The sequence below is a fragment of the Gorilla gorilla genome, chromosome 4 (genome assembly GCF_029281585.2).
Source record: "Gorilla gorilla gorilla isolate KB3781 chromosome 4, NHGRI_mGorGor1-v2.1_pri, whole genome shotgun sequence".
Classification (NCBI taxonomy): domain Eukaryota; kingdom Metazoa; phylum Chordata; class Mammalia; order Primates; family Hominidae; genus Gorilla; species Gorilla gorilla.
Window position 1 is genome coordinate 41,093,120 of NC_073228.2, and position 22,538 is coordinate 41,115,657.

At 41.1% G+C, this 22,538-nt stretch overlaps 1 protein-coding gene across 9 annotated transcripts in view; it reads left to right on the forward strand.

The window, feature by feature from the left end:
- SPAG9 (sperm associated antigen 9) overlaps positions 1-13,314 on the forward strand; it is a 155,517-nt gene extending 142,203 nt beyond the window's left edge. For 5 of the 9 annotated variants that reach the window (XM_031010865.3, XM_031010861.3, XM_055387631.2 and 2 more), the window contains 5 exons: positions 1,723-1,836; positions 3,042-3,080; positions 3,997-4,173; positions 8,073-8,222; positions 12,554-13,314. In XM_031010865.3, the coding sequence (XP_030866725.1) occupies positions 1,723-1,836; positions 3,042-3,080; positions 3,997-4,173; positions 8,073-8,222; positions 12,554-12,669 (596 nt within the window). In that variant the 3' untranslated portion in view covers positions 12,670-13,314. The remainder of the gene's footprint in view (positions 1-1,722; positions 1,837-3,041; positions 3,081-3,996; positions 4,174-8,072; positions 8,223-12,553) is intronic. The other 4 variants (XM_031010864.3, XM_031010866.3, XM_055387630.2 and 1 more) reach the window with 1 other exon arrangement.
- The last annotated feature ends 9,224 nt before the right edge of the window (positions 13,315-22,538 follow it).

Genomic DNA, 22,538 nt, shown 5'->3' on the forward strand with positions numbered 1-22,538 from the left:
AGGCCTCCTAACTGGGCTCCCTGTTGCCACCCCAGTCTGTTCTCTGCCTGGTAACCAAGGTGCAGATATTACCTTCACACACCTCCACTGTTGCCTTTAGGTGAGGTGACATGACCAGGAGACCTTACATGTTCTCAAACACTCTCCTTGCTCATACCGACCCACAGCTCAGCAAGCTCCTTCCCATTTCAGGGTCCTCACATGTGCTGCTGTATCATCTACCTGGGAAGTTCTTCTTGGTCCCTTTTTACTTACTTAGCTTTCAGGTCATAGCCTACCTGTCATAATCAGGAGAGACCATTTAGGTCCTGTCATACTTTTTCTTCATGGGCTTATCATTATTGTGATCGTACCAGTATTATGTGATTCTTGTTTATAATCTCTCCCCTACAGACCCTAAGCCCTGTGAAGATCAGGGACCATCATTGTCTTGTTCCCTGCTCTATCTTTAGCACCTGACCTAGTGTTATAATGATTGTTAGAAATGTCATAAAGGATTCCTTTCATGAAAAATGATTGAACTGGATCAGTGGTTTTCAACCATTTAGAGTTACTGCCCTCAGAAAACCTTATTTCTAGCTATGTACCTTCTCCCTAGAATGTATACACATGCAAACACAAACTAATATCAGGGATCTACTTTGACTGGAGGTTAAAGGTTCCTAGGTTAGGCTGAATGGTAATTAAGCCTCCTTCTAACACTGTGATTCAGCGATCATGCCCTCAGTTCTTGTAAGTAGAACTTATGAGTACTAGTGTTGTCTTTCTTAAATGTATTACCTGCTCAATAAATTTGTCTTTCAAGTCACTGAAAATAAGATCAGTTGTAAAAATTAACTTGAAATACAAAAATGCATTTGTTCTCCCTAAATTATTTGTGTATAATACTTAAAATGTTTAAACTGCTTTAGAACCTAAGTATATAAATGAGGGGAAAAGTATAGATTTTGTTTACAAAGATTTTTATCTGTGAAAAGAAAACTTAAGGGAAACCAGAACTTTTTCAGCTTATAAGATCAAAGGACACTTGATTTATCTGGGTTTGTTTGTTTTTAGAGACAAAGTCTTGGTCCATTGCACGGGCTGGAGTGCAGTGGTTGGATCACAGCTCACAGCAGCCTCAAACTCCTGTGCTCAAGTGACCCTCCCACCTCAGCCTCCCACATAGCTGGAACTACAGGCATGTGCCACCATGCCTGGCTAATTTTTGTACTTTTTGTAGAGGTGAGGTCTGTTGCCCAGGTTGGTCTCAAACTCCTGGGATCAAGCAGTCATCCCACCTTGTAGGATCTACAGGAGTGAGCCACCGTGCCCTGCCAGTTTCACTGTTTTCTGTTGGGGTTTTTTGTTTTATGTGTTGGTTTGGTTTTACAGTTCCCTAAGTAAATCCTGTGTCACAGTTCCTGATGTACCCTATTTCCTGTGTACTTTTCTTCTAACTAATAATGTTATGTTACCCACTTTTAGGCTTTTCTTTTTCCATTAACCCTGAATTGTCAGATAGACAATAAGCCCCAATATGAGCTTACTTTGATGTGAGCCTTCAGGAAACATCCATCTAGCTCTAGTCACATTTCCTCTGTGTTGTATCAATCCTGCTACTACTACTTTCTTTCTTTTTTTTTTTTTTTTTTTTGTAATCCTGCTACTTCTAAGGAACTTGGAATGTAACACACTGTCTGCTTTAGTTTCTGAATAACGTGTTCCCTCCTTTCTTTACAGGTACTGGAAAACTGGGCTTCTCTTTTGTGAGAATTACAGCTCTTATGGTGTCTTGTAATCGTTTGTGGGTGGGGACAGGAAATGGTGTCATTATCTCCATCCCATTGACAGAAAGTAAGTATATTTTTAGATAACTGCCATGGGACAAATAGGAGAATTATAGGAAATAGTTATGTCTGAAATTCAAATCTGTGTTAGCTCAGAAAATCAGTGATGGCAAAGATCTAGCTATAGTTACTTCACTCAATGAAACTTATAAATTCTAGGAAAATAAGTTTTCATGTATCAAGACCAATACTCATAATTAAAAGTTTTTCATTGTGAAAACATTTTCACAGTTCAGGAATCACAGTCCTATTTCATCTTTGAAATAAAAGTTAAAGTCCATTTTTCCTAAGCCTTATTATACCATTATCCAAAAACACTACCTAGCATTCATCTTAGTTTTTCATATCTCCTTAGCAGATAGTTTAGTATATTCCATTTGTCTTATTTGAGGTTTAAAAAAAGTTGTGGAAGAAGTTTCTCAGGAGTTCAGCAAGCCTTTCCATCTATCTTCTATTTTAAAAGAATGTGATTTATTGTTTTTATGAATAAAATATACCTTGTGTGTTTCTCATATGATGTTCCATTACATTAATCATCCATTAAGTAAATGTTTTTGTGTTGCAAAATTCATGGCAGGGAATGGTTTAAAAGCAAATACTGTAAGTCTATAAAATACATTAATACATATACACATCAAAATCACCGTACCTTTTTTCAGGCCAGAGGAGGGAGAAAGACTAGAAGGTATTTCGGAAGCCTTTAAAAGAAAACAAGGTTTCAATCCCACCTGTCTTTTCTGCAGTTACTTATAAATCATATTTAGACCTCTCCTTATATCTTAAGAGATTCCAGGATCCCCTAGAGTTCATTTCAGTTATTTGTAAGAGCTTCATTTTAGCATAGTTATTGGAACAGGATTTGTTTTTTAAAACACACACACAGAGAGAAACAAAGGAGAAATTTTAGCGTTTAGGAAGTGCTGCACATTGAGTTCTTAGTGTTTTGATTCAGATTGACTAAAATTGCTTTATTATTTAAAAAAAAAACACCATAAATCAGATTTTCCTTTTTCAGCAGAGATTCTAATAGAAGCCTTGGGAAGAACTTTATGTATTACTTGGTATTATGCCAAGTGGGATCTTGTTATTTTCGTTAGGGGCTTTGAGCACCAGGTTTACCAGATAGAAGACGCTGAGAGTGGTGGCTCACAGTGATTCTCTCCTCCCTGTCATGCACCTCTCCATGTCCCCTTTCCTCCTTTCTCACTTTAGCCGTAATCCTCCACCAGGGACGTTTACTGGGGCTGAGGGGTAAGTGCAGATTCTGAACCAAACTCTTCTTCCTGGCTTCTAATAGCCACTGTAAGGCTGTTACCACTCCTCTAGAATACCCTCTTGAATGTTCCTAAATGTTATCCACTTGCAGTCACTGCATCGCAGCAGGTGTCTTTTTTTTTTTTTTAATGTTTGTTACATGGCCACCAAACTGCTCAGCAGCTTAGTCTATTTATCATCTTTTGTTGCAGCTGAACTTTCTTTCAGACTTTGTTTTCCTTCCAGTATAAACATGAAACATCTCTTAAAGCTGTCATTAATTTACATCGTTTACTCTTGTTACCGATCATATTTCTTTCATTTACTTACTTGCCCATGGAATGGGGATGTTTTGTGAGTCTGGTCTTTTACAGTACGCAACACACCATCAGTCTGGTATCAATAAAAGCTGCTCTATTGTAGTGGCTGGATTCTTGTAAGCACAGCTTTTTACCAACCCCCTCAAGGGAAATATTCTTACTGTGAGGGAGAAAAATCAGAAGATAAACTATAAAGAAAGACTTTATTTGCAAATATACCCATTTACTTTAAACTGTATAATGGTTAGTTTTCTAACATGGGCATCAAAAACAAAACAAGAAACAACTAAGATTCAAATTTGTTTTTTTTTTTAACTAAAATTATTTTTTAAATGAATAGATGTGTTTAAAAAATAAGCTTACTTATTGCTAGACTGGCAAAATCCCCTACTCCATTTACTGAGGTACTTAAAAATAACTAGCATGCTGTATCTCTTTTTTTCCCAGCTTTGTCTTGAATTGGCATTGCCATCCTTGTTTTATCTCAACTGGCTGTAGCTTTTAGATAATATCATAAGGATTAACCAGTAACCTCTTACATTCATTACTGTTTTCTAGGGGAAAATATTTGGTATTTGGTTTTTCTGTTGCAGCAAATAAAACCTCAGGTGTACCAGGAAATCGTCCTGGAAGTGTAATCCGTGTATATGGTGATGAAAACAGTGATAAAGTGACTCCAGGGACATTTATACCCTATTGTTCAATGGCACATGCACAGCTTTGCTTCCATGGGCACCGGGATGCTGTGAAATTCTTTGTGGCAGTCCCAGGTATGTTAGATTATTCTGTTGAGATGTTCCGTGTAATTGTCTCTCTTCTGTCATCTCTTGGTTCCACTACCTAATAGTCTAAGGCTAAGTACTCGAATTGCAGGTAATTTCAATATATACGAAGGAAGTTCTGTAATGGAGGTGTGAGTAAGGTGCTATAGGGATACTTGAATGAAGTTACTTTGGAATATCTCTCCCACCCCCAAAGATAAATTTGTTGATTTTTCTTTAGGAGACTTGCTAACTTTTGAAAAGCAGTAGTAGTATTTTATCATCGTGGATTGCCAAAAATGGTCTTGACCTAGTAAGAGAAATCACTAGAAAGAAGCTTCTATCATCAAGGCTGCATGGAGGAAGAGAGAATGCACTCTGGTACCTTTAGCAGCTTAATAGGAAAAAGCAGTGGACTAGGAGGCCTGGGGGTCTGGGCCCTGTGTCTCTGCCACTAACCTCGAGCAAGGCACTTAACCTCAGAGACTCATTTCCTCACTCCTAGGTGGATGTGATTAATATCTGCTCTGCCTACTTCATTTGTTATGAAAATTAATGAAAATGCTACTGGGAGCTATAAAGCACCACCCAGAAAAAAGATGGAAGTGATGATGTCCAGTGAAAAATGACAAATTATCCATTGACAATACTTAAGTGATGTCACTGACCATCTGTAAGCAGGACACATGTTTTGAATTTTTTTTCCCCATAAGAGGCAAGTTTAGGAGCTAGACGAAGTTCAAATCTGACTTTGCCCCACCAACTAACTGTGTGATGTAGTATATTAGCCAGGGTTCTTCAGAGAAACAGAACCAATAGGATGCATGTGTATGTGCGTATGAAGAGAGAGTTACTGTAAGAAATTGGGTCACACAATTGTGGAGACTAGCAGGTCTGAAATCTGCAGGGCAGGCTGGCAGGCTGGAGACCCCGGGAAGAGTGGATGTTGCAGTCCAAATCTGAAAGCAGTCTGGAGGCAACATTTCTCTTTCCTCCGGATCCCTCAGTCTTTTTCTTCTAAGGCTTTCAACTGGTTAAATGAGGCCCACCCACACTGTGGCGTGTAATCTGCTTTACTCAAAGTCTATTGTTTTAAATTCACATCTAAAAAAGACTCACAATGATATCTAGACTGGTGTTTGACCAAATATCTGGGTATCGAGCTAACACGTCAGATTACTCATCATACTTATTTTCCCAAGGGTCTTCCAAAGATTAAATGATTATATGTACATGGGGCAAGGGCTGGCATATGGTACCCTAAGCAATTATTCAGTTATTCTTAACAACAGTGATAATGAGCTTTCTGAAACCTCATTTGTACATTTTATATATTTGTATAGTCATTTCCTTCTTAGAAATGGGATTGCTGGTAACAGTGTTTCTCTTGCTTAAAAAAAAATGAAATATCACAGTTTCCTTTAAATCTCCTTTGTATCCCTCTCCAATCCCATTCTCCTCTCCTTTTCCTCTCCATTGGTAACCACTATCTTGAAGTCGATGCAAATCCTCTTGCCCCTGTTTTTGTATTTTTGCTATGTTTGAATGTATTTATAAACAATGTATGATTGTTTTGTGGTTTTGGACTTTACATGTTAAATGTTGTGTTTTATATGTATGCTTCTATAACTTGCTTCTCATTTTTTGAGATTTATCAATGTTCATACATAAAAATCTAGTTTATTCATTTAACTGGTATTATAACTGAATAAAAGTGCTACATTTTATTCATTCTTCTGTTGATGGACCTCTAGGCTTCTCCCCTTTCTTTTTTCACTATTAAAAACAATACTGAAGCAGACCTTCTTGTGTGCATGTGTAAGAATTTTTTGTTGGGTATAAATCTAAAAGTGTAATTAGCAACATGGTTGTTGCAAGGCCAGTTGGCCCTAAAGATTAAACCGTTCTGGTTGGCCTTATCAGTAATACCACTGTGCTCTTGCTTCTGTGGCAGAACTAACTCGTCTACCAACAGAAGTCATTGCTGGCATGCTTGATTTCTTCCAAAGTATAATTGAGTAATGCATGAATGAATCCCTGTGGGGATACGTCAGACTATCCTATCCACTTTCAACATATTAATTTTGTTACAGTGTGTCGCATTAATGACTGTCCAGCTAGCTCCTGGAGGCGCCGTCTGGGTAGTTTGACCAAAGGACAGCAGATTCTGACAAGGAAAAAAATAGCCCACAATTAAATCTTGCTAAGAGGGTTGGCTTAGAGATTGCTCATTTGTTCATAGTGTGAATAATATTTAAAGGTTTCTCTCTTTCTATTATTTCACACTCAAGGATTCTACCTTAGAACTTAAGCTTTAGAACAAACAGCACATTTACTAGTAATTTTGTTTGCATAATCTAAATTAAAAATAACCTGTACTTTCCTTAAATATGAGAGGAAAGCCATAGATTTGAAATAAATTTAAATGTTAATTATGACTATGCAAACTCATAGGGCTTAAGTTGAAGACTTTTCTCAGTCTCTTACACAAATAAGCACATTCCTTTTCAAGGGAGAGACCTTTTCCACTGTCTTCTCAGATCAAAAGATTTAGACTATAATAGTTTGAAGCAGGTAGGCTGTGCATGGTGGCTCACACCTGTAATTCCACAACTTGGAAGTCGAGGCAGGAGGATCACTTGAGCCCAGGAGTTTGAGACCAGTCTGGGCAAACATAGCAAGACTTCATTAAAAATTTTTAAAAGACCAGGCACAGTGTCTCATGCCTGTAATCCCAGCACTTTGGGAGGCCTAGGTGGGTGGATCACTTGAGGTCAGGAGTTTGAGACCAGCCTGACCAACTTGGTGAAACCCCATCTCTACTAAAATACAAAAATTAGCCGGGCGTGGTGGCCGGCACCTGTAATCGCAACTACTTGGGAGGCTGAGGCAAGAGAATCGTTTGAACCCCAGAGGCAAAGGTTGCAGTGAGCCGACATCGTGCCATTGCACTCTAACCTGGGCCACAAGAGTGAAACTCTGTCTCAAAAATAAATAAATAAAGTAATTTGGGCCGGGTGCAGTGGCTCATGCCTGTATTCCCAGCACTTTGGGAGGCCGAGGCAGGCAGATCATGAGGTCAGGAGATTGAGACCATCCTGGCTAACATGGTGAAACCCTGTCTCTACTGAAAATACAAAAAGTTAGCCGGGCATGGTGGCACGCGCCTGTAGTCCCAGCCACTCAGGAGGCTGAGGCAGGTAAATCACTTGAACCCAGGAGGCAGAGGTTGCAGTGAGCCAAGATTGTGCCACTGCACTCCAGCCTGGGCGACAGAGTGAGACTCCATCTCAAAAAAAAAAAAAAAAAAAAAAAAGGTAGTTTGAAGCAGGCAGCTAAGACCCACCTTGCCATACATATATCTCATATTGGATTTGGGGCCTATTCCTGCTTTGTTACAAAATTGCTTTACTTAGATTTTCAAATTGGTTTTTGTTTGTTTGTTTGTTTATTTATTTTTTAGAGACAAGGTCTTGCTCTGTTGCCTAGGCTGGAGTACAGTGGCGCATCACAGCTCACTGCAACACTGAACTCCTGGGCTCAAGTGATCTTTCTGCCTCAACCTCCCAAGAAGCCAGGATTACAGGTGCATACCACCATTCCTGGCTAACTTTTTTGGTAGAGATGAGGCCTTACTATATTTGCCAGGCTGGTCCCAATCTCCTGGCCTCAAGTGGTTCTCCCACTTCGGCCTCTCGAAGGTGTGAGCCACCATGCCTGACCTCAAATCGGGTTCTTAAAACCTTCATGTAAATGTTTTCTGATCATGCAGAGCCTTCTAGCTTCCCCAGTATTTGGTTATTAGAATATATTTACCTTTTTGTTTAACTCTAAAAATATTTAAAAAAAAAAAAAACAGCCTCCCTTCTGTGATAAGTAGTATTCACTTTTGTTTCTGTATAAAACAGGTCAAGTCATCAGCCCACAAAGTAGCAGTAGTGGCACGGATCTGACGGGTGACAAAGCAGGGCCATCTGCACAGGAGCCTGGTAGTCAGACGCCCTTGAAGTCTATGCTTGTCATCAGTGGAGGAGAGGGCTACATCGACTTCCGAATGGGTATGTCATTGGTTCTGGGTGCTCAGTTTGCACTGTGTGCTATGACTTGGGTTTTGTCCCAGAGTAAATAAGAAACCACTCTGATAATGATTTATAAGAGGTTCTCTTTGAGCTCTTTACATACGAAAGGATTTTGTGGGTTTTTGTTTTTTGTTTTTTTCTTTTTGGTATTTCTTTCTTTTCTTTTTTTTTTTTTTGAGATGAAGTCTCACTCTGTCACCCAGGCTGGAGTGCAGTGGCATGATCTCAGCTCACTGCAATCTCTGCCTCCAGGTTCAAGTGATTCTCCTGCTTCAGCCCCCCAGGTAGCTGGAATTACAGACATGCACCACCACATCTGGCTAGTTTCTGTATTTTCAGTAGAGACAAGGTTTCACCATGTTGGCCAGGCTATTCTCAAACTCCTGACCTCAAGTGATCCGCCTGCCTCGGCCTTCCAGCTGGGATTACAAGCCCGAGCCACCGCACCCGGCCCTTGGTATTTCTTTTCATACCAAAATGTATTTGTTTGAAAGGAGCATTAGAAATAGCAGGATGTGGTCAATGTGAAGTTTTATGTGAAAAGCATAAGATTTAGGGTTAGAAGGCCTTGGACAAGTCATTCAACCTCTTAGAGCCTTGGTTTTCTGTCAAAATGGAGAAATAAAAATATTTCTTAAACAACTTCATTTGTTCATTTTCTCACCTAACAAACATTAATTGAGCGCCTACTGTGTACCTGTCATTCTTAAACTGGAGATACAGAAACAAATCAGACAAAGCCTTCGTCTAATAGATTATAGAACAGTGCAGAGATAGAGACATGTTAATAAATTAAAATGTTACTGATGCTCTGGTGGTGAGTAGTCAGTTCTTTCCAAGGGTAGGGAGAGAAGGAAGTCAAGAAATGATGCTTGAGGTGACTCAGCACTGCATAGTCTTAGCACAAAGGGTCAGGTTGGGGAATGGGGTGGGGAGGACCAGGGGTTGGCACTCCGAGGTAAGAGAATAGCTTGGCCAAAGGTTTAGAGATATGAAACCATCTTAATGGAAGAAAAACTATTTTAAAATGACAGGAGTGTGGAGTAGAAGAAAGTATGAATTTGTTGTCAAAAGGGAGGGAGGGACTGGAGTATGGGAGGCCTTTACATACCAGATTAAGAAGATTGTACTTTATCTTTCAAACAAAAGAGAACTATAGGAGCAATGTGATTAGAGTTGTGTGAAGGATGGACTGGAGGTTCAAGACTAGACCTAGGGAAATGAGTTGGGAACAAGTGAATGCCCAAGAAAGGTAGTAACAGTGTGAACAGATAAGAAGCATGATGGGAATATGGGGAAGGAGAGAATGGGCCATAGAGCTCAGGACTGTCAACAGGAGAAGCAGGTCTGGAGGGACGGAAAGAGGAGTCCAGTGCTGATCATGTTGATCTTGAAGAGCATAGTGGTGATTTAGGTGGGAAATTTCCACTGGGCTTCTGAATATACAGGTCCTCTATCTTAGGAGGGAGGGATTTGGGGGCTGTCAGCATGGAGTGGTACTAAAAGCCATGAGGGTTGGTGAGTTCGCCCAAGGAGCTAAAAGAAAAGGTTCCAGTGGCTAAACCCAGTCTCTAATAAAAATACAAAAATTAGCTGAGCATGATGCCGTGTACCTGTAATCCCAGCTATTCAGGAGGCTGAGGCAGGAGAATCGCTTGAACCCGGGAGGTGGAGGTTGCAGTGAGCCGAGATCACACCACTGCACTCCAGCCTGGGTGACAGAGTGAGACTCCATCTCAAAAAAAGAAAAGAAAGAAAAAGGAAAGTTTCCAGGATAGAACCCTGAATTCATACTCCATTTAAAGATCATTAGAGCTTATGGAGGGATCTGAGAAGGAATGGCCAGAGAGGTACAAAGAAAACATGGAGAACTGATGCTCGTGAAAGAGTAGTGCTTTGTAAATTGTAAGACACTGTACAAATATAAGTTTATTTATTTGCTATAATTTTTCTTTTTTGAGACAGAGTCTCACACTCTGTCACCCAGGCTGGAGTGCAGTGGCACAATCTTGGCTCACTGCAACCTCCACCTCCCGGTTTCAAGCAATTCTCATGCCTCAGCCTCCCGAGTAGCTGGGATTTCAGGCATGTGCCACCACGCCTGGTTAATTTTTGTATTTTTAGTAGAGACGGGGTTTCACCATGTTGGCCAGGCTGGTCTCGAACTCCTGGCCTCAAAACAGTCCACCTGCCTCAGCCTCCCAAAGTGCTGGGATTACAGGCATGAGGCACCGCACCCAGCTTATTTGCTATAAATAAATTGATCCCTTGGACTCGCTTAAAATCTCAGTGCTTCAAAAAGTTCCCAGACATAAGGCAGTAGGCAGTTTGAGAGAATATAATAGTGTTGTAGATCAGTAACAAATACTTTAGATATGAATTCTGTAAAGGAATAAAAAAAAATTAGGGTCATTTAAATGACAATGTGACAAATGTGATTAGTGTCACCAATATCTGATGCAAAAAGTTTGTTGACACTTTTAAGAGGGGAAGGCTGTTAGTGTTAACTTTAGAAATTGATTCCAGGGATGTCAGCAGGAATGGAGTCATTTCAAAGTGTTTTGAATAATTGACTATTGTTGAATTCCCTTTTATGAGAGGAGTTGTTAGGGACTCCACTTGGCTGGGGTGATTTTTGTAACTTTGTGTTGGAGTGCAGTATGTCAGTTGGAACCGTACTGAGGAGTTTGTTAATAAAATCTCTGTGGTTTTTCCATTTCCACTAAAAATTCCTTCCATTGTGGATCCTGAAAATAGAACAAAAATTGCTTAACCAGGTTTGGCAGTATCTCTAGTTATTTCCAGCCTGAAAAACAGACTTGTCTTTAGCATAGGCTAGTTTTAATAGTGAATATACTGTTGTAAAAAATCAAATTTGATCTTTTTTGGGGGTCCATTTCCTTTTTCATTTCCTGTAATATTTTAACAGTGAGAAATTGATTCTAACAGTCCCATATTTTTAATGATTTAAACTTAAAACTTAGGCTGTAGAGACCCTAGCAGACAGGATAATTTTCTTACAAGTAAAATCTTCAGAACAACTCAGAAAAGAAATGCCGACAGCCTTTTGTCTCAGCCAGTTAATTTTTTTCATTGAAATTTTTTAAAATTTAAGAGCCAAACTTAATTTTTTTACCTTCTAACCACCTGGGTATGTTTCAGTTCAGAGATGGGAGTTGGAACTGAGTGTTCTCCTCTCTCTAGTTTGATATTGCTGTGAAAAGGCCATTACAGGGCTGGGTAAGGGAAAGTTTGGCCTGCAGAGAAAAATGCAGATATTTAGGGTTTTTTCTCTTCTGTTGTTTCTAGTCAACAGTATCAATATTTTCTTTTGTCCAGCTGAAATTCACATGGGGCACATTACAAAATTCTGTTAGATCAGTGGAATATATCTTTAGGTCCTGTGGTGTGTATGTTTTTAGGATTCTGCTGAAGAATCCATCCCACTAGACAACTATTCACTGGGTTGTGCCAAAATAACCCTGCTCTGTGACAACAGATACAATTGATACAAGCTTGTATCGAGAATTATGGTATGCCCTGCACTGGGTCTTATGGAGAGGAGTGTGGTGTACCCCAGACTGGGCCTTGGAAGCCAGTGTCTGATCAGGACACCATGGATCACATTCACTTAGCCGTGATGCCGAAGAACCTGTATCTTGGCTGCTACCCCAACCTCTATGTTTCTTCTTTTCCATTATACACTGTTAATTTGCAACCTATCCTAAACTTGAAAATCACTGGAAGAAAAACCCAGTAGCTGGTGAATCTGCCATCTGCAGTGCTGCAGGCTAATTATTTTAATTTCCATATGCTTGTGTCAATTATTTTCAATTGGAGAACATTACACCTGTCATTGATAATAAGTGTGAGTTATTTGGGTTTAGTTAGTTTGCTCTGTACCTGTGCTCATGCATTTTATAACACTGTTCTCAGTTCTTAGTTTAAAATAAGTGAGAGTAGACTCTTCATTTTGGATGAACACAGAATTAATTGCCTTCTTAGCTTCCCATGTCTGGACCATCGGTATGCAGACATATTGGGGTGGCTTTTTAACGTAGTATAGTGAACTGGATTTTATAAATACAGTCTGAAAAATGAATTAACGTTTTCTGAAGTCAAGCAGTGGCTTGGGTGAATATGGGTGAGGATTCTGACTCATAGTATTTCTTCTACTGTTTACTCTCCAGTGAAAGTCAGACAAGTTTTGGGCATCTTGTTCATGGACTAACCACGAGCATTACATCTGACTCACATCGTTCTATATTTTCTGTGCTCAGCCTAACTTGTGTCTTCTTATCATTCACTAGGTGATGAAGGTGGAGAATCAGAACTTCTTGGAGAGGATCTTCCACTTGAACCTTCTGTCACCAAAGCAGAAAGGAGTCACTTGATAGTGTGGCAAGTGATGTATGGCAGTGAGTGAGCCCATGGGAAACAGGTGGAGATGGGGAAGCCGTCTCTTCTGCATGGTTTATTTTCCCTCTATCCTTTTATTTAATGCTCTTTTGTGAGATAAGTTTCACCACATAATGTGTGAGCATTTTTTCCTGTTAACTTTATATTACAAAATCCATTCTACCATAACAATACAGAGGAACTAGCTGTGTTACTGCACCAGTGTTATAGGTAACTTCAGTATATTATGAACAAATCAAAGAATGTTTACTTCCTGCAAACTGGTGAATTATAGAAAGCAATCCAGATGTGGTTTACTCTGCCACAGTCTAATGTCATTCACTTCATTTGATGGGGTCACTTGTTAGCTGTCACTAATAATGGAATTAATGGGAAACCCTTGATAAATGAAACTGTACCATTAAATACAATAGCCGAGTTTTCCCCAGTGTATTGTAAAATTGACACACACTAATATAAGATGGATTATCAGGATGTATCTAAATGTCCCGAGAGGGTTAAAAGCTAACTGTAAATTACTTTAACTTTCACTTTCAAATCTGACAAATCTTGTTTATATGGTATATAAAACTTTGTTTTCATCAGATTTGGGGGGGTTTTATATTAAAGAAATTAAGACTACACTATTTAAATAAACGTTTCCTGTTTCTGACTTATTAGAGCTCTAAAGTTTATGAGGCCTACTTCTCTGAATATTCTGATGGGGTTTTTTTGAGACCAGTCTCATTTTCATACTGACATGTCTGAAAGATTTATTATTTATAAAGCTTAGAACATACTCTGGGAAGCTTAGAAGATACTTCAGCACTGGGAGGATTTTTTAAAGGAAATGTGTTTTGTATTTCTTGTACCAGAGAATGGTGATGTTGATTGAGTTTTTTCCATGTAAAAAATGTACTTGTTTGCCAAATGTTCCTAGATTGCTCTTAACCTGTTAATACAAGTAAAACTGTAGTGGGGATGGAGTCTGGCCTAAGTACAGAATGAGGGATTTAATTAGAAAAGTTATTTTCTTTTGTTCTGTATCAAACTGCAGAACAGCTATATACTTGGTATTTTGTATGTGAATAACATTTTAGCTTTTGTGCCCTTTTGAGCTTGAAGGGTTATCCTCAAAGGGGAAAACTATGAAGGGGAAGAAGACAAACCTAAGATACCATAAAGTAAAGGTTGACCTTACATATTTTCATTCACAATGCCCATTAAAAAAAAAAAAAATAGGTTGGGCATGGTGGCTCACGCCTGTAATCCCAACACTTTAGGAGGCCGAGGCAGGTGGATTGCTTGAGCCCAGGAGTTCAAGACCAGCCTGGGCAACATGGCGAAACCCTGTCTCTACCAAAAAAAAAACCAAAATAAATTAACCGGGTGTGGTGGCACATGCCTGTAGTCCCAGCTACTTGGGAGGCTGAGGTGGGAGGATGACCTGGGCCCAGGAGGTGGAGGTTGCAGTGAGCCTTGATAGCACCACTGCACTCCAGCCTGGGTGACGGAGCAAGACCCTGTCTCAAAACAGACAAACAAGCAAAAAATAGATTAAAGTCTGGATTTCACTGATTTTCTTGCTTAATAAGTTTTTTAAAACCACGATGCTGCAATTTTTTCCCCCTCAAGCTTCTTGAAAATGTGTGATTTACCCTTTTTTATCTATTACTCTAGGCAAAGCTAAATATGATTTTTTTTTTTTTTTGAGACGGAGTCTGGCTCTGTTGCCCAGGCTGGAATGCAGTGGTGTGATCTCAGCTCACTGCAACCTCCACCTCTCAGGTTCAAGTAGTTCTCCTGCCTCACCCTCCCAAGTAGCTGGGATTACAGGTGTGTGCCACCATGCCCAGCTAATTTTTGTATTTTTAGTAGAGACAGGGTTTCACCACATTGGCCAGGCTGGTCTCAAACTCCTGACCTCAGATGATCTACCCACCTTGGCCTCCCGAAGTGCTTGAATTACAGGCGTGAGCCCCCGCGCCGGGCCGAAGCAAAGCTAAATGTAATTTTATGTACTGTTTTAACAGTATAAACCTATGGGATAAAGGCCCCCAATCATCAGAAGGACTACTGAAAAGAAAGCAAACGTAGATGTCAAATTGTCTAAGCATTCTTAAGTACCACTGATTTTTTTTTTTCTGGACTATTATACAAAGATGTCTGTAAAAAGTATACCAGTGGCTTTTATGCATATACATGATTAGGCTAGATTGTGAAGTATGTGGGATTTCATGAGCCAGAGGAGGCATTTGGATCCATTGGGCCACATGTGACTATAAGCACATTGTGTACACAATAAAATTGTAGCCACTCATGTATTAAAACTGTTTTGGTAAAAGCTGTATTAAAAGAATAATTTTTTGCTTGAGCTACTTAGTCACTTTTTTGCAGGGCACCAAAACGTAGGCTACTTTTCCATAGCTTGTTTGCTATGTTTTTATTTCATCTTAAATCTGAGCCATTTTTGGCAATATCTTTTAAAAAATCATTATTAAACATTTATTGGAAATGTTGTATAGATTCACAAGAAAGAGACACCAAAGTGTTTGGGAGTTTTAATCCCAAGAAGTAAACATCCCAGAGTCAGATCCCATTTGCTGTTGTTCAGCCATGTTTGTATGACTGAATGTAATTTAGGAAATCAGGAGTTAAAGATGAAAAATACAAACATGTCAAATGGTTGTAATTGCTTTTTTTGAATTTACTGGCTTTAACTTAAGTAATATAGGTGTGTAGTTGTTTTATCTAAAGATGTCAGATTATCTGTGGCCCTGTTAATTAACTGCAGGGACCAGAGAGAGGACAAAAATGCCTGTATAATTTGCTTTAAAGGCTTGTCCTTATGTTTGTAATTTCGGTTAAATATTTTCTACAGATTGCTTCACTTCCCCTTTCCCCCAATAACAAGTTCATATTCTTGTAATGTTTACTTTGGTCAGCGTGGTAATTTTTGGAAGAAAATGCCAAAATGTAAGCTTCTCACAAGCAGCAAAGGAATGTAACTGCCTGTAGCTACCACATCAAGGGAGAGAAGAGGCTTGCGTACTTTGGGTTGATCTCACCGTACAAAAAAAGTGTACCCCTATTGGAAGAAATAAGGGATACTTGAAGGTTTCTCCTTTTTTTACACTTGAGTCATGTGCAAGGTTGAACCATATGAAATTGCCAATGTTCAACCATTGCTGATCTGCAAAAGCGACAATATCATATGCCTCAACCTAACACTTACTCTTAAATGCAGGTTAAAATCTCTGTGAGGCAAAGGGATAATATTCTCTAGGAACTCACTTTTGAGAATATTTTTCTCTAACCCATGTAGATCTAAATTTTAAAAATAGGAATGAATCTCTTAATTGCAGCTTGTGGAGAGTATAAAACATTTTGAGCACAATATGCAGCACATAACTTTTCAGATTGTGTTTGCATAGAAAAGGTTAAAATCAATTCTTTCAGTTACTGTATTGTTCATTTCTTGTAAAGGTCTTCCTACATTTGAGACGAGACCCTTTAACATAGGCTGCCTTAGTAACAAAATAAAACAGATGTCTCATAATATTAACTGTCCTAAAGAACATGTGTCTTGCAAATGCCATGGAACTGAATATTTATTTCCTTGTGAGTATTATGACCGTTACCAAAGGACTCAACCAGATTTAGGGCTCTTCTTAATTGATCATGTTCAGAAAGGGACTCATTTGGTCCCACTTTGTAACATGGGAAGAGAGAAGAGAAAATTAAATGTGGAAATCATAAATGCTTTTCTAACAGGGTTGTGCTATTCTGTAACACTAAATGTCTGTCTTTTCTCTTAAAAGATTGTTTTATTAATTTTGTCATACATTTCTCTATTTGAATATATCTTAACCATTTTATGTTCCAAATTCGTTTTTTGTCCAAGACATTCTATCAGAATTTTACTTGCCTCTATAATCTGAAAAATGGGTTCTAGAATGTCCCACTTGCTGTCTCTTAGAGGCTGAGCTTCATTTCTATGAGCAAAGAGCTCATTTAGCAATGTAGTTATTTCAGTATTTATTTCTATTATGGAATCCCTGGGGTTCGGAATGTAACTTTGTACATGAAATATATATAAATATGTATATGAACATGTATGAGGTCTAGTGTGTTCTGTTTTGTTTTTACCGTTCCTGGGGATCTGAACTTGGTTTTTATTTGCAAGTCCAATAATCTTCCCCATCACACATGTCATTCCTGAGGGTCAGGACTGTTGCCATTTGGCACCAGCTAAAGGTGAGCAGTGGGGAACACTCATGCTAGTCAGCTTGGCTCACGTGTTCAGGTGAGATATGAGAATAGACAAGAGGGCTTAGGAGAAATGTGGGATCCCTGAGTAACAGCCCACACATGATACTAAGGCATACTATTTGCCGAATTATTCAATAATAAGAGGCAGGTTGTAATGTAATTTTAACGCAGCGTGCTTATTTGTGATCCATTTGCTTGGGCAAGACTCGGGAAGGAAGAATGATTATAAAACTGATAATGTGGCAGCACAATGTGACTCCAGATTCAGTGCAGTGAGATTTAGTCTCATCCAGTGTGTTTTGTTTGTGCCTTCAAGAAACGTGGGGTTTTAACGTGATAGTAAAAGTTGCCCCAGTTGGCATGTTAATAGGACCATTCACTAGATGAAGGCATAGTCATCTGTTCAGTGAGGTTGGATGCCCTAGAATACAATGACTAGGGCGGCTCATTCCTAGTCTTTATAGGACCTTACCCTGCCTGCCCCTTAGTCCCTGGGGAACAGGGCAGGAGCACCAGCCTCATCACTAGAACTGTAGTCTGCAATGTCCCCCTTGTGGAAGAACTATCTTTCAGACTAGTGGAGAGAGACTGCTTCAGCCCCCAGGCTCTTCCTTAACCAGCCCCCGATCCCTCAGACTCAGTGTAGGCATGAAAGCCTAGAGATCACAAGGGGCCTGGACTTAATCTTCAGCAGCAGCCAATTTATTAGGAAAGGTTTTATAGTTAGGGGACTTCTCAGAATGCCTTAAATATTGGATAATTGATAGAATTTTGCTTTAAACTCGTTTTCTTTAGAAAGACATAGTGGTATGGTGTGAAAGAAGGCTGTATAACCCAGGCTGTGACCCTAGCAAATCACTTTAACATAGTATCCCAGAGTCTCCCACACAGGGCTGTGGAATCGGACCCTCCTGTGGGGTCTGGGCCCAGGCGTCTGTAAAGAGTAGTGGGTAAGTGTGATACTTAGCAGAGGTTGAAGCATGCAACTCTCTTGTATTTGGACCTTTGTTTTCTCATGTGTTAAAATGCAGGGTGGCTTAGTCAGGTAATCTAAAAAAATCCTAGCTCTGACCCTCCCTGGTTCTGTGGCCCTGGCTCTGATTTGCCTGGTTGTTGTCTATACAGGTAAGGACCACTCCTGCTTGCAAGTCCATTGTCGCCCAGTCCCTCATGAGGCCCAGATAGCCAGTGGGTAGGATTGGATTAATTAGAATTTCCAATTTATCAGAATGACACTATACAAAAGAAGCCAGATAGTTTAGCTCCTTGCTTTTAACCACAGAACATTCACTCCCACCCACAGACATAAAGGAGTTACGGAGCTGGGCGCAGTGGCTCACACCTGTTATTTCAGCACTTTGGGAGGCTGAGGCAGGCAGATCACTTGAGGCCGGGAGTTTGAGACCAGCCTGAGCAACATGGTGAGACCCCCACCTCTACAAAAAATTTTAAAAATTAGCTGAGTATGGTGGTGTGGACTTGTAGTTCCAGCTACTTGGGAGGCTGAGGTAGGAGGATCCCCTGAGCCCTGGGGAGGTTGAGCCTGTCTCCAAAACAAAAGAAGTTATAATTTGATTTGAAGCACCAAAGGAGAAGTGGACCAAATAAGCCCCGGCTCCGTGGGAACAGCGTCTTCACTTAGAAGCTGCAGTTCTCAGCTAAGCTGGGAGAGAGAGGCATGGCCAGAATCACCCCGAGAGCTATTCACAGAATAAACATTTTTTTCTTTTTCTCTCCTCTCAAGAATATCAGACTCTATTGGGGAACATGGGGAAACAATTACCAGGTGATTCTGATCCTCCCATTGGGAACATCTGCCCAAGAGGAACTCAGGCTGGGCACGGTGGCTCACACCTGTCATCCCAGTGCTTTGGGAAGGGAGGTGGGAAGTTAATTGTTACATTAAAAGCTTAAAGGAAATATTTTATTTCCTATTAGTCTGTATTCACGTGTCAGGGCTGTTTCCTGATTTTTTTTTTTTTCTAGAAAAAGCCATAACCATTTAGTTGTTATCATGCCTAGCTTGCGTTTGCATAACATCTGATAGTTTTTTTCTGAAGTATTTAGCCTATAAATTCACAGTTGATCTTCATGGAAACCCCCTTTTTAGAGTGTTACAGCTTTCAGATGATCCAGAGGCCTAACCACAGGTGTGGCCTTGCCCACTGGTAAAGAGGTCCGACTGAGACAAGTAAAGGCTCAGGTGCCTCAGTGGGCGGTACAACAACTGAACACTGGAGGCTACTGCAGGTGTGTTGGGACAAGTGCCACATCTCAAATCAGGAGACTTGGGTTTGAATCCTGGATCTCCTGTTTCCCAGTTTTGTGACCCTTCACTCACAGTTTCCTTACTGTCAGAAGAGTAACACCCCCAAGGGTTCTTGCCACCTGGCCCTGCTAGGCACTCAGTAGCAGACCTGAGGTTCCTAGATGCCAGGTGTCTGAAGATGACTATGACACTCTCAAGGAGACTGGGCTAGTCAAGGAAAGCAGATGCGGAAATGGTGACGTGATCAAGTGCTGTGGCTGCATATTAGAAGCAGTAGTTGAACAAATGATGTAGGTATGGTATCTACTTTGTAATGTGATAAAAAGAAAAACTGCCTGCAAGTCCTGTTGAATGCAGAATATTCTTATCTCTATTCTGTCTACCAGTGTTCCAGGCCATGTCTGTCCTAACAGAACTGTGTTAGGAAGCAGGGGTCGCTTGGGCCTATTGGATCTTCTGGGGAATACTGTTCTCTGTTGTCCCACCCCCCCCCCACCCCCCATTTTAAGGAAAAGGAGTATTCTGTGAAAATTAAACACAAGATAATTCATACTCTCTTTTGCATCTAAGAGTTAATTTCATTCCTATGCAGGCACATTGAGGGGCATACTGAAGCATGAAAGAGTGGTAAATTTCACATTTTCAGATGTCCTCAAAACATTTATTCAGTATCTGTTGCTCATAATGCTTTATGACAATAATTAAACTCACAGTCACTGCATATAAGTGGGTACAGCAGATAAAAAGGACCAAATAAGATATTAGCATCATCAGATGTACAATGGTCTGGAACAGTGGCAAGGATGGTCGTATGCTTTTCTACATGATTAAAAAGCTTAGCATCACTCCTTCTAAGCAAGAATGCAAAATTCTGGCTCATATATCACACCAGAGGGGTCTTTGGGAGAAAGGGCTGTCACCTTGGGGTTCCTGAAACATGGCTTTAATGTGAAGTGGGATTAAGATTTTTTGTAGGACATCTCAGGTACAGAGATACCCAAAGAGAGTTGAATGGTGTTTCAGAAACTTAGATTTCCTCATCAGTTGTATTGTCATGATGGTCTCTCATTCACAGGATTGTTGGAAAGAACCAATGAGATCACGTAAAGATGTAGTACTCGACAGTTAACAGATACTTGTATGCTTCCCCCACAGAGGCCTCGATTTATTTTCCTGCTGTTCTTTCTCATCAAGCTGACTTTCCCCTGCCTTTGGCCAGCCCCAGACAAGTGACAGTGGGTTTGAGTTCCAAATTCAGGAGAGCATTTTCAGCTGTTTGCCTGTTGGTGCATTTTGGCCTGATAGGCTTCTGAGCAAGCAGGCTTTTACTGTGTATGCCGTCTACATTTCTGTCTTGGAGAGTTTGCCTGGGGCTGTTCATAAGGAACTAGGAGCAGAAATCTGGCATGTGATTCTTACAGACATCTCAAACGTTGATCCTTCCTAAAGGAGCCTAGCTGGAGAAGAGCAGAAACGGGGCAGATGCCTCTAGGCAGGCCTTGACTGATTTAAAGTCCCAGTCCTGGGCTTCACTTGATTAAGGGTTTATCAGACCTTCCCACCCATATTAAAGCCATGTTTCTGGGACCCCGCAGTGACAGCCGTTTCTTCCCAAAGACCCCTCTGGTGTGTTAAGATGTGAGCTGGAAGTGAGCAACTCAAAAACCAAGTCATGGTAAAGAACTGTAGGTTTTGGGGTCAGGCTCGGTGGCTGGCTCATGCCTATAATCCCAGCACTTTGGGAGGCTAAGGCAGGAGGATCGCCTGAGCTCAGGAGTTCAAGACCAGCCTGGGCAACAAAGTGAGACCCCCATCTCTACAAAAAAATAAATTAAAAAATGTGCCGGGCATAGTGTCACGCACCTGTAGTTTCAGCTACTCAGGAGGCTGAGGTGGGAGGATTGTTTGAGCCCAGGAGGTTGAGGCTGCAGTGAACCAAAATCATGCCACTGTACTCCAGCCTGGGCGACAGAGCAAGATCCCGTCTTGAAAAAATAATAAGAAGTAAAAAGTAAGGCCAGGCATGGTGCCTCACGCCTGTAATCCCAGCACTTTGGGAGGCCAAGGCAGGAGGATTGCTTAAACCCAGGAGTTTGAGACCTGCCTGGGCAACATAGCAAAACCTATTTTAAAAAGAAGAAAAAGAACTGTAGATTCTAGTCCCTCCCTGCCACTGCTCCATCAAAAGTCATCTCATCTCTCTGAGTCCCCAGTTGTAGTTGTCCTTGGGGACAAGCAGGGACTTGGCTTGGATGCCCTATAAGGCTATGTTCAAGGTGACATCCTTTGAGGGTGGGCCGTCTCTTCCATTGCAACTTGGGTTGTGTGGACTAGCAGCCTTCATGCCCAGCCAGATCCCAATAGTCAACAAACGTGCTCAGATCCTTAATGGAGAGAATCATGTAGCCTGCACCACTTGGTACAAACTGCTTTGTTTGACGCACCAGTTTGTCCCGAGGCATCGGGATGAACCCTTCCGTGAATGGGAGGAATGTGTCTTAATTAGGAAGAGAGACACTGTTGAGTTCTCTGGGTCCTAGACTTCCTTCAGGTCTTTTCCTTCTTGAACCTTTTGGAAGTCTCCAAAAGTCTACTTTAGGATGGCATTACAGCCTTCGGGGAGCTTCTCCCAAGGGCCCCTTTGGCAACTAAGGTGAATGGCTGAGAGGTGAAGATGAATTAGGAGGATCCTTGGCTTTCCGCCACCACCCACTCCCAGAGCAGGAAAGGGGTTGGGGAGAGGAAAGCTGCCTTGCTGGGGAGAGACCCAGCTCTGCTCCCTTTTGAACACACGGTGGCGCCATGTTAGTGTTACCCTTCCTCCCTTCCGCTTGCCAGCACCCAGAGCCTACCAGCCCCTCAGCCCTCCTCTTCATCCTCACTGGGCTGGCGACCCCTGCATGACAGCAAGCCAGACCAAGGAGGGTGCTGCACTACGGAGGGTCAAGTTGTAGAGCTGAGGGAAGCAGTTCACTTTACTAATAATCAACCTGAGACCGAGAGTGGCAGCAGAGGTGGGACTAGAATCTTGACTTCATTCTGTGCATTTTCCACTGGCTGCTCCAGATTCTCATAGCCCTGGGTTCTTCTCAACCCCTTTCCTTTGCCAGGGGCAGGGAAAACAGCTTCTCTCAGCCCCCATCATGCAGCCCATAGCCCAGGGACCCAAGCACCTAAAGCCTGGGACCGTTGCTGAGGTCAACAGGGTCGATATGGATGAGAGAAAAATTGACCCAAATGAAAGAAGGGGCCGGGCACGGTGGCTCACGCCTGTAATCCCAGAACTTTGGGACTCTGAGGCAGGCAGATCACCTGACGTCAGGAGTTCGAGACCAGCCTGGCCAACATGGTGAAAC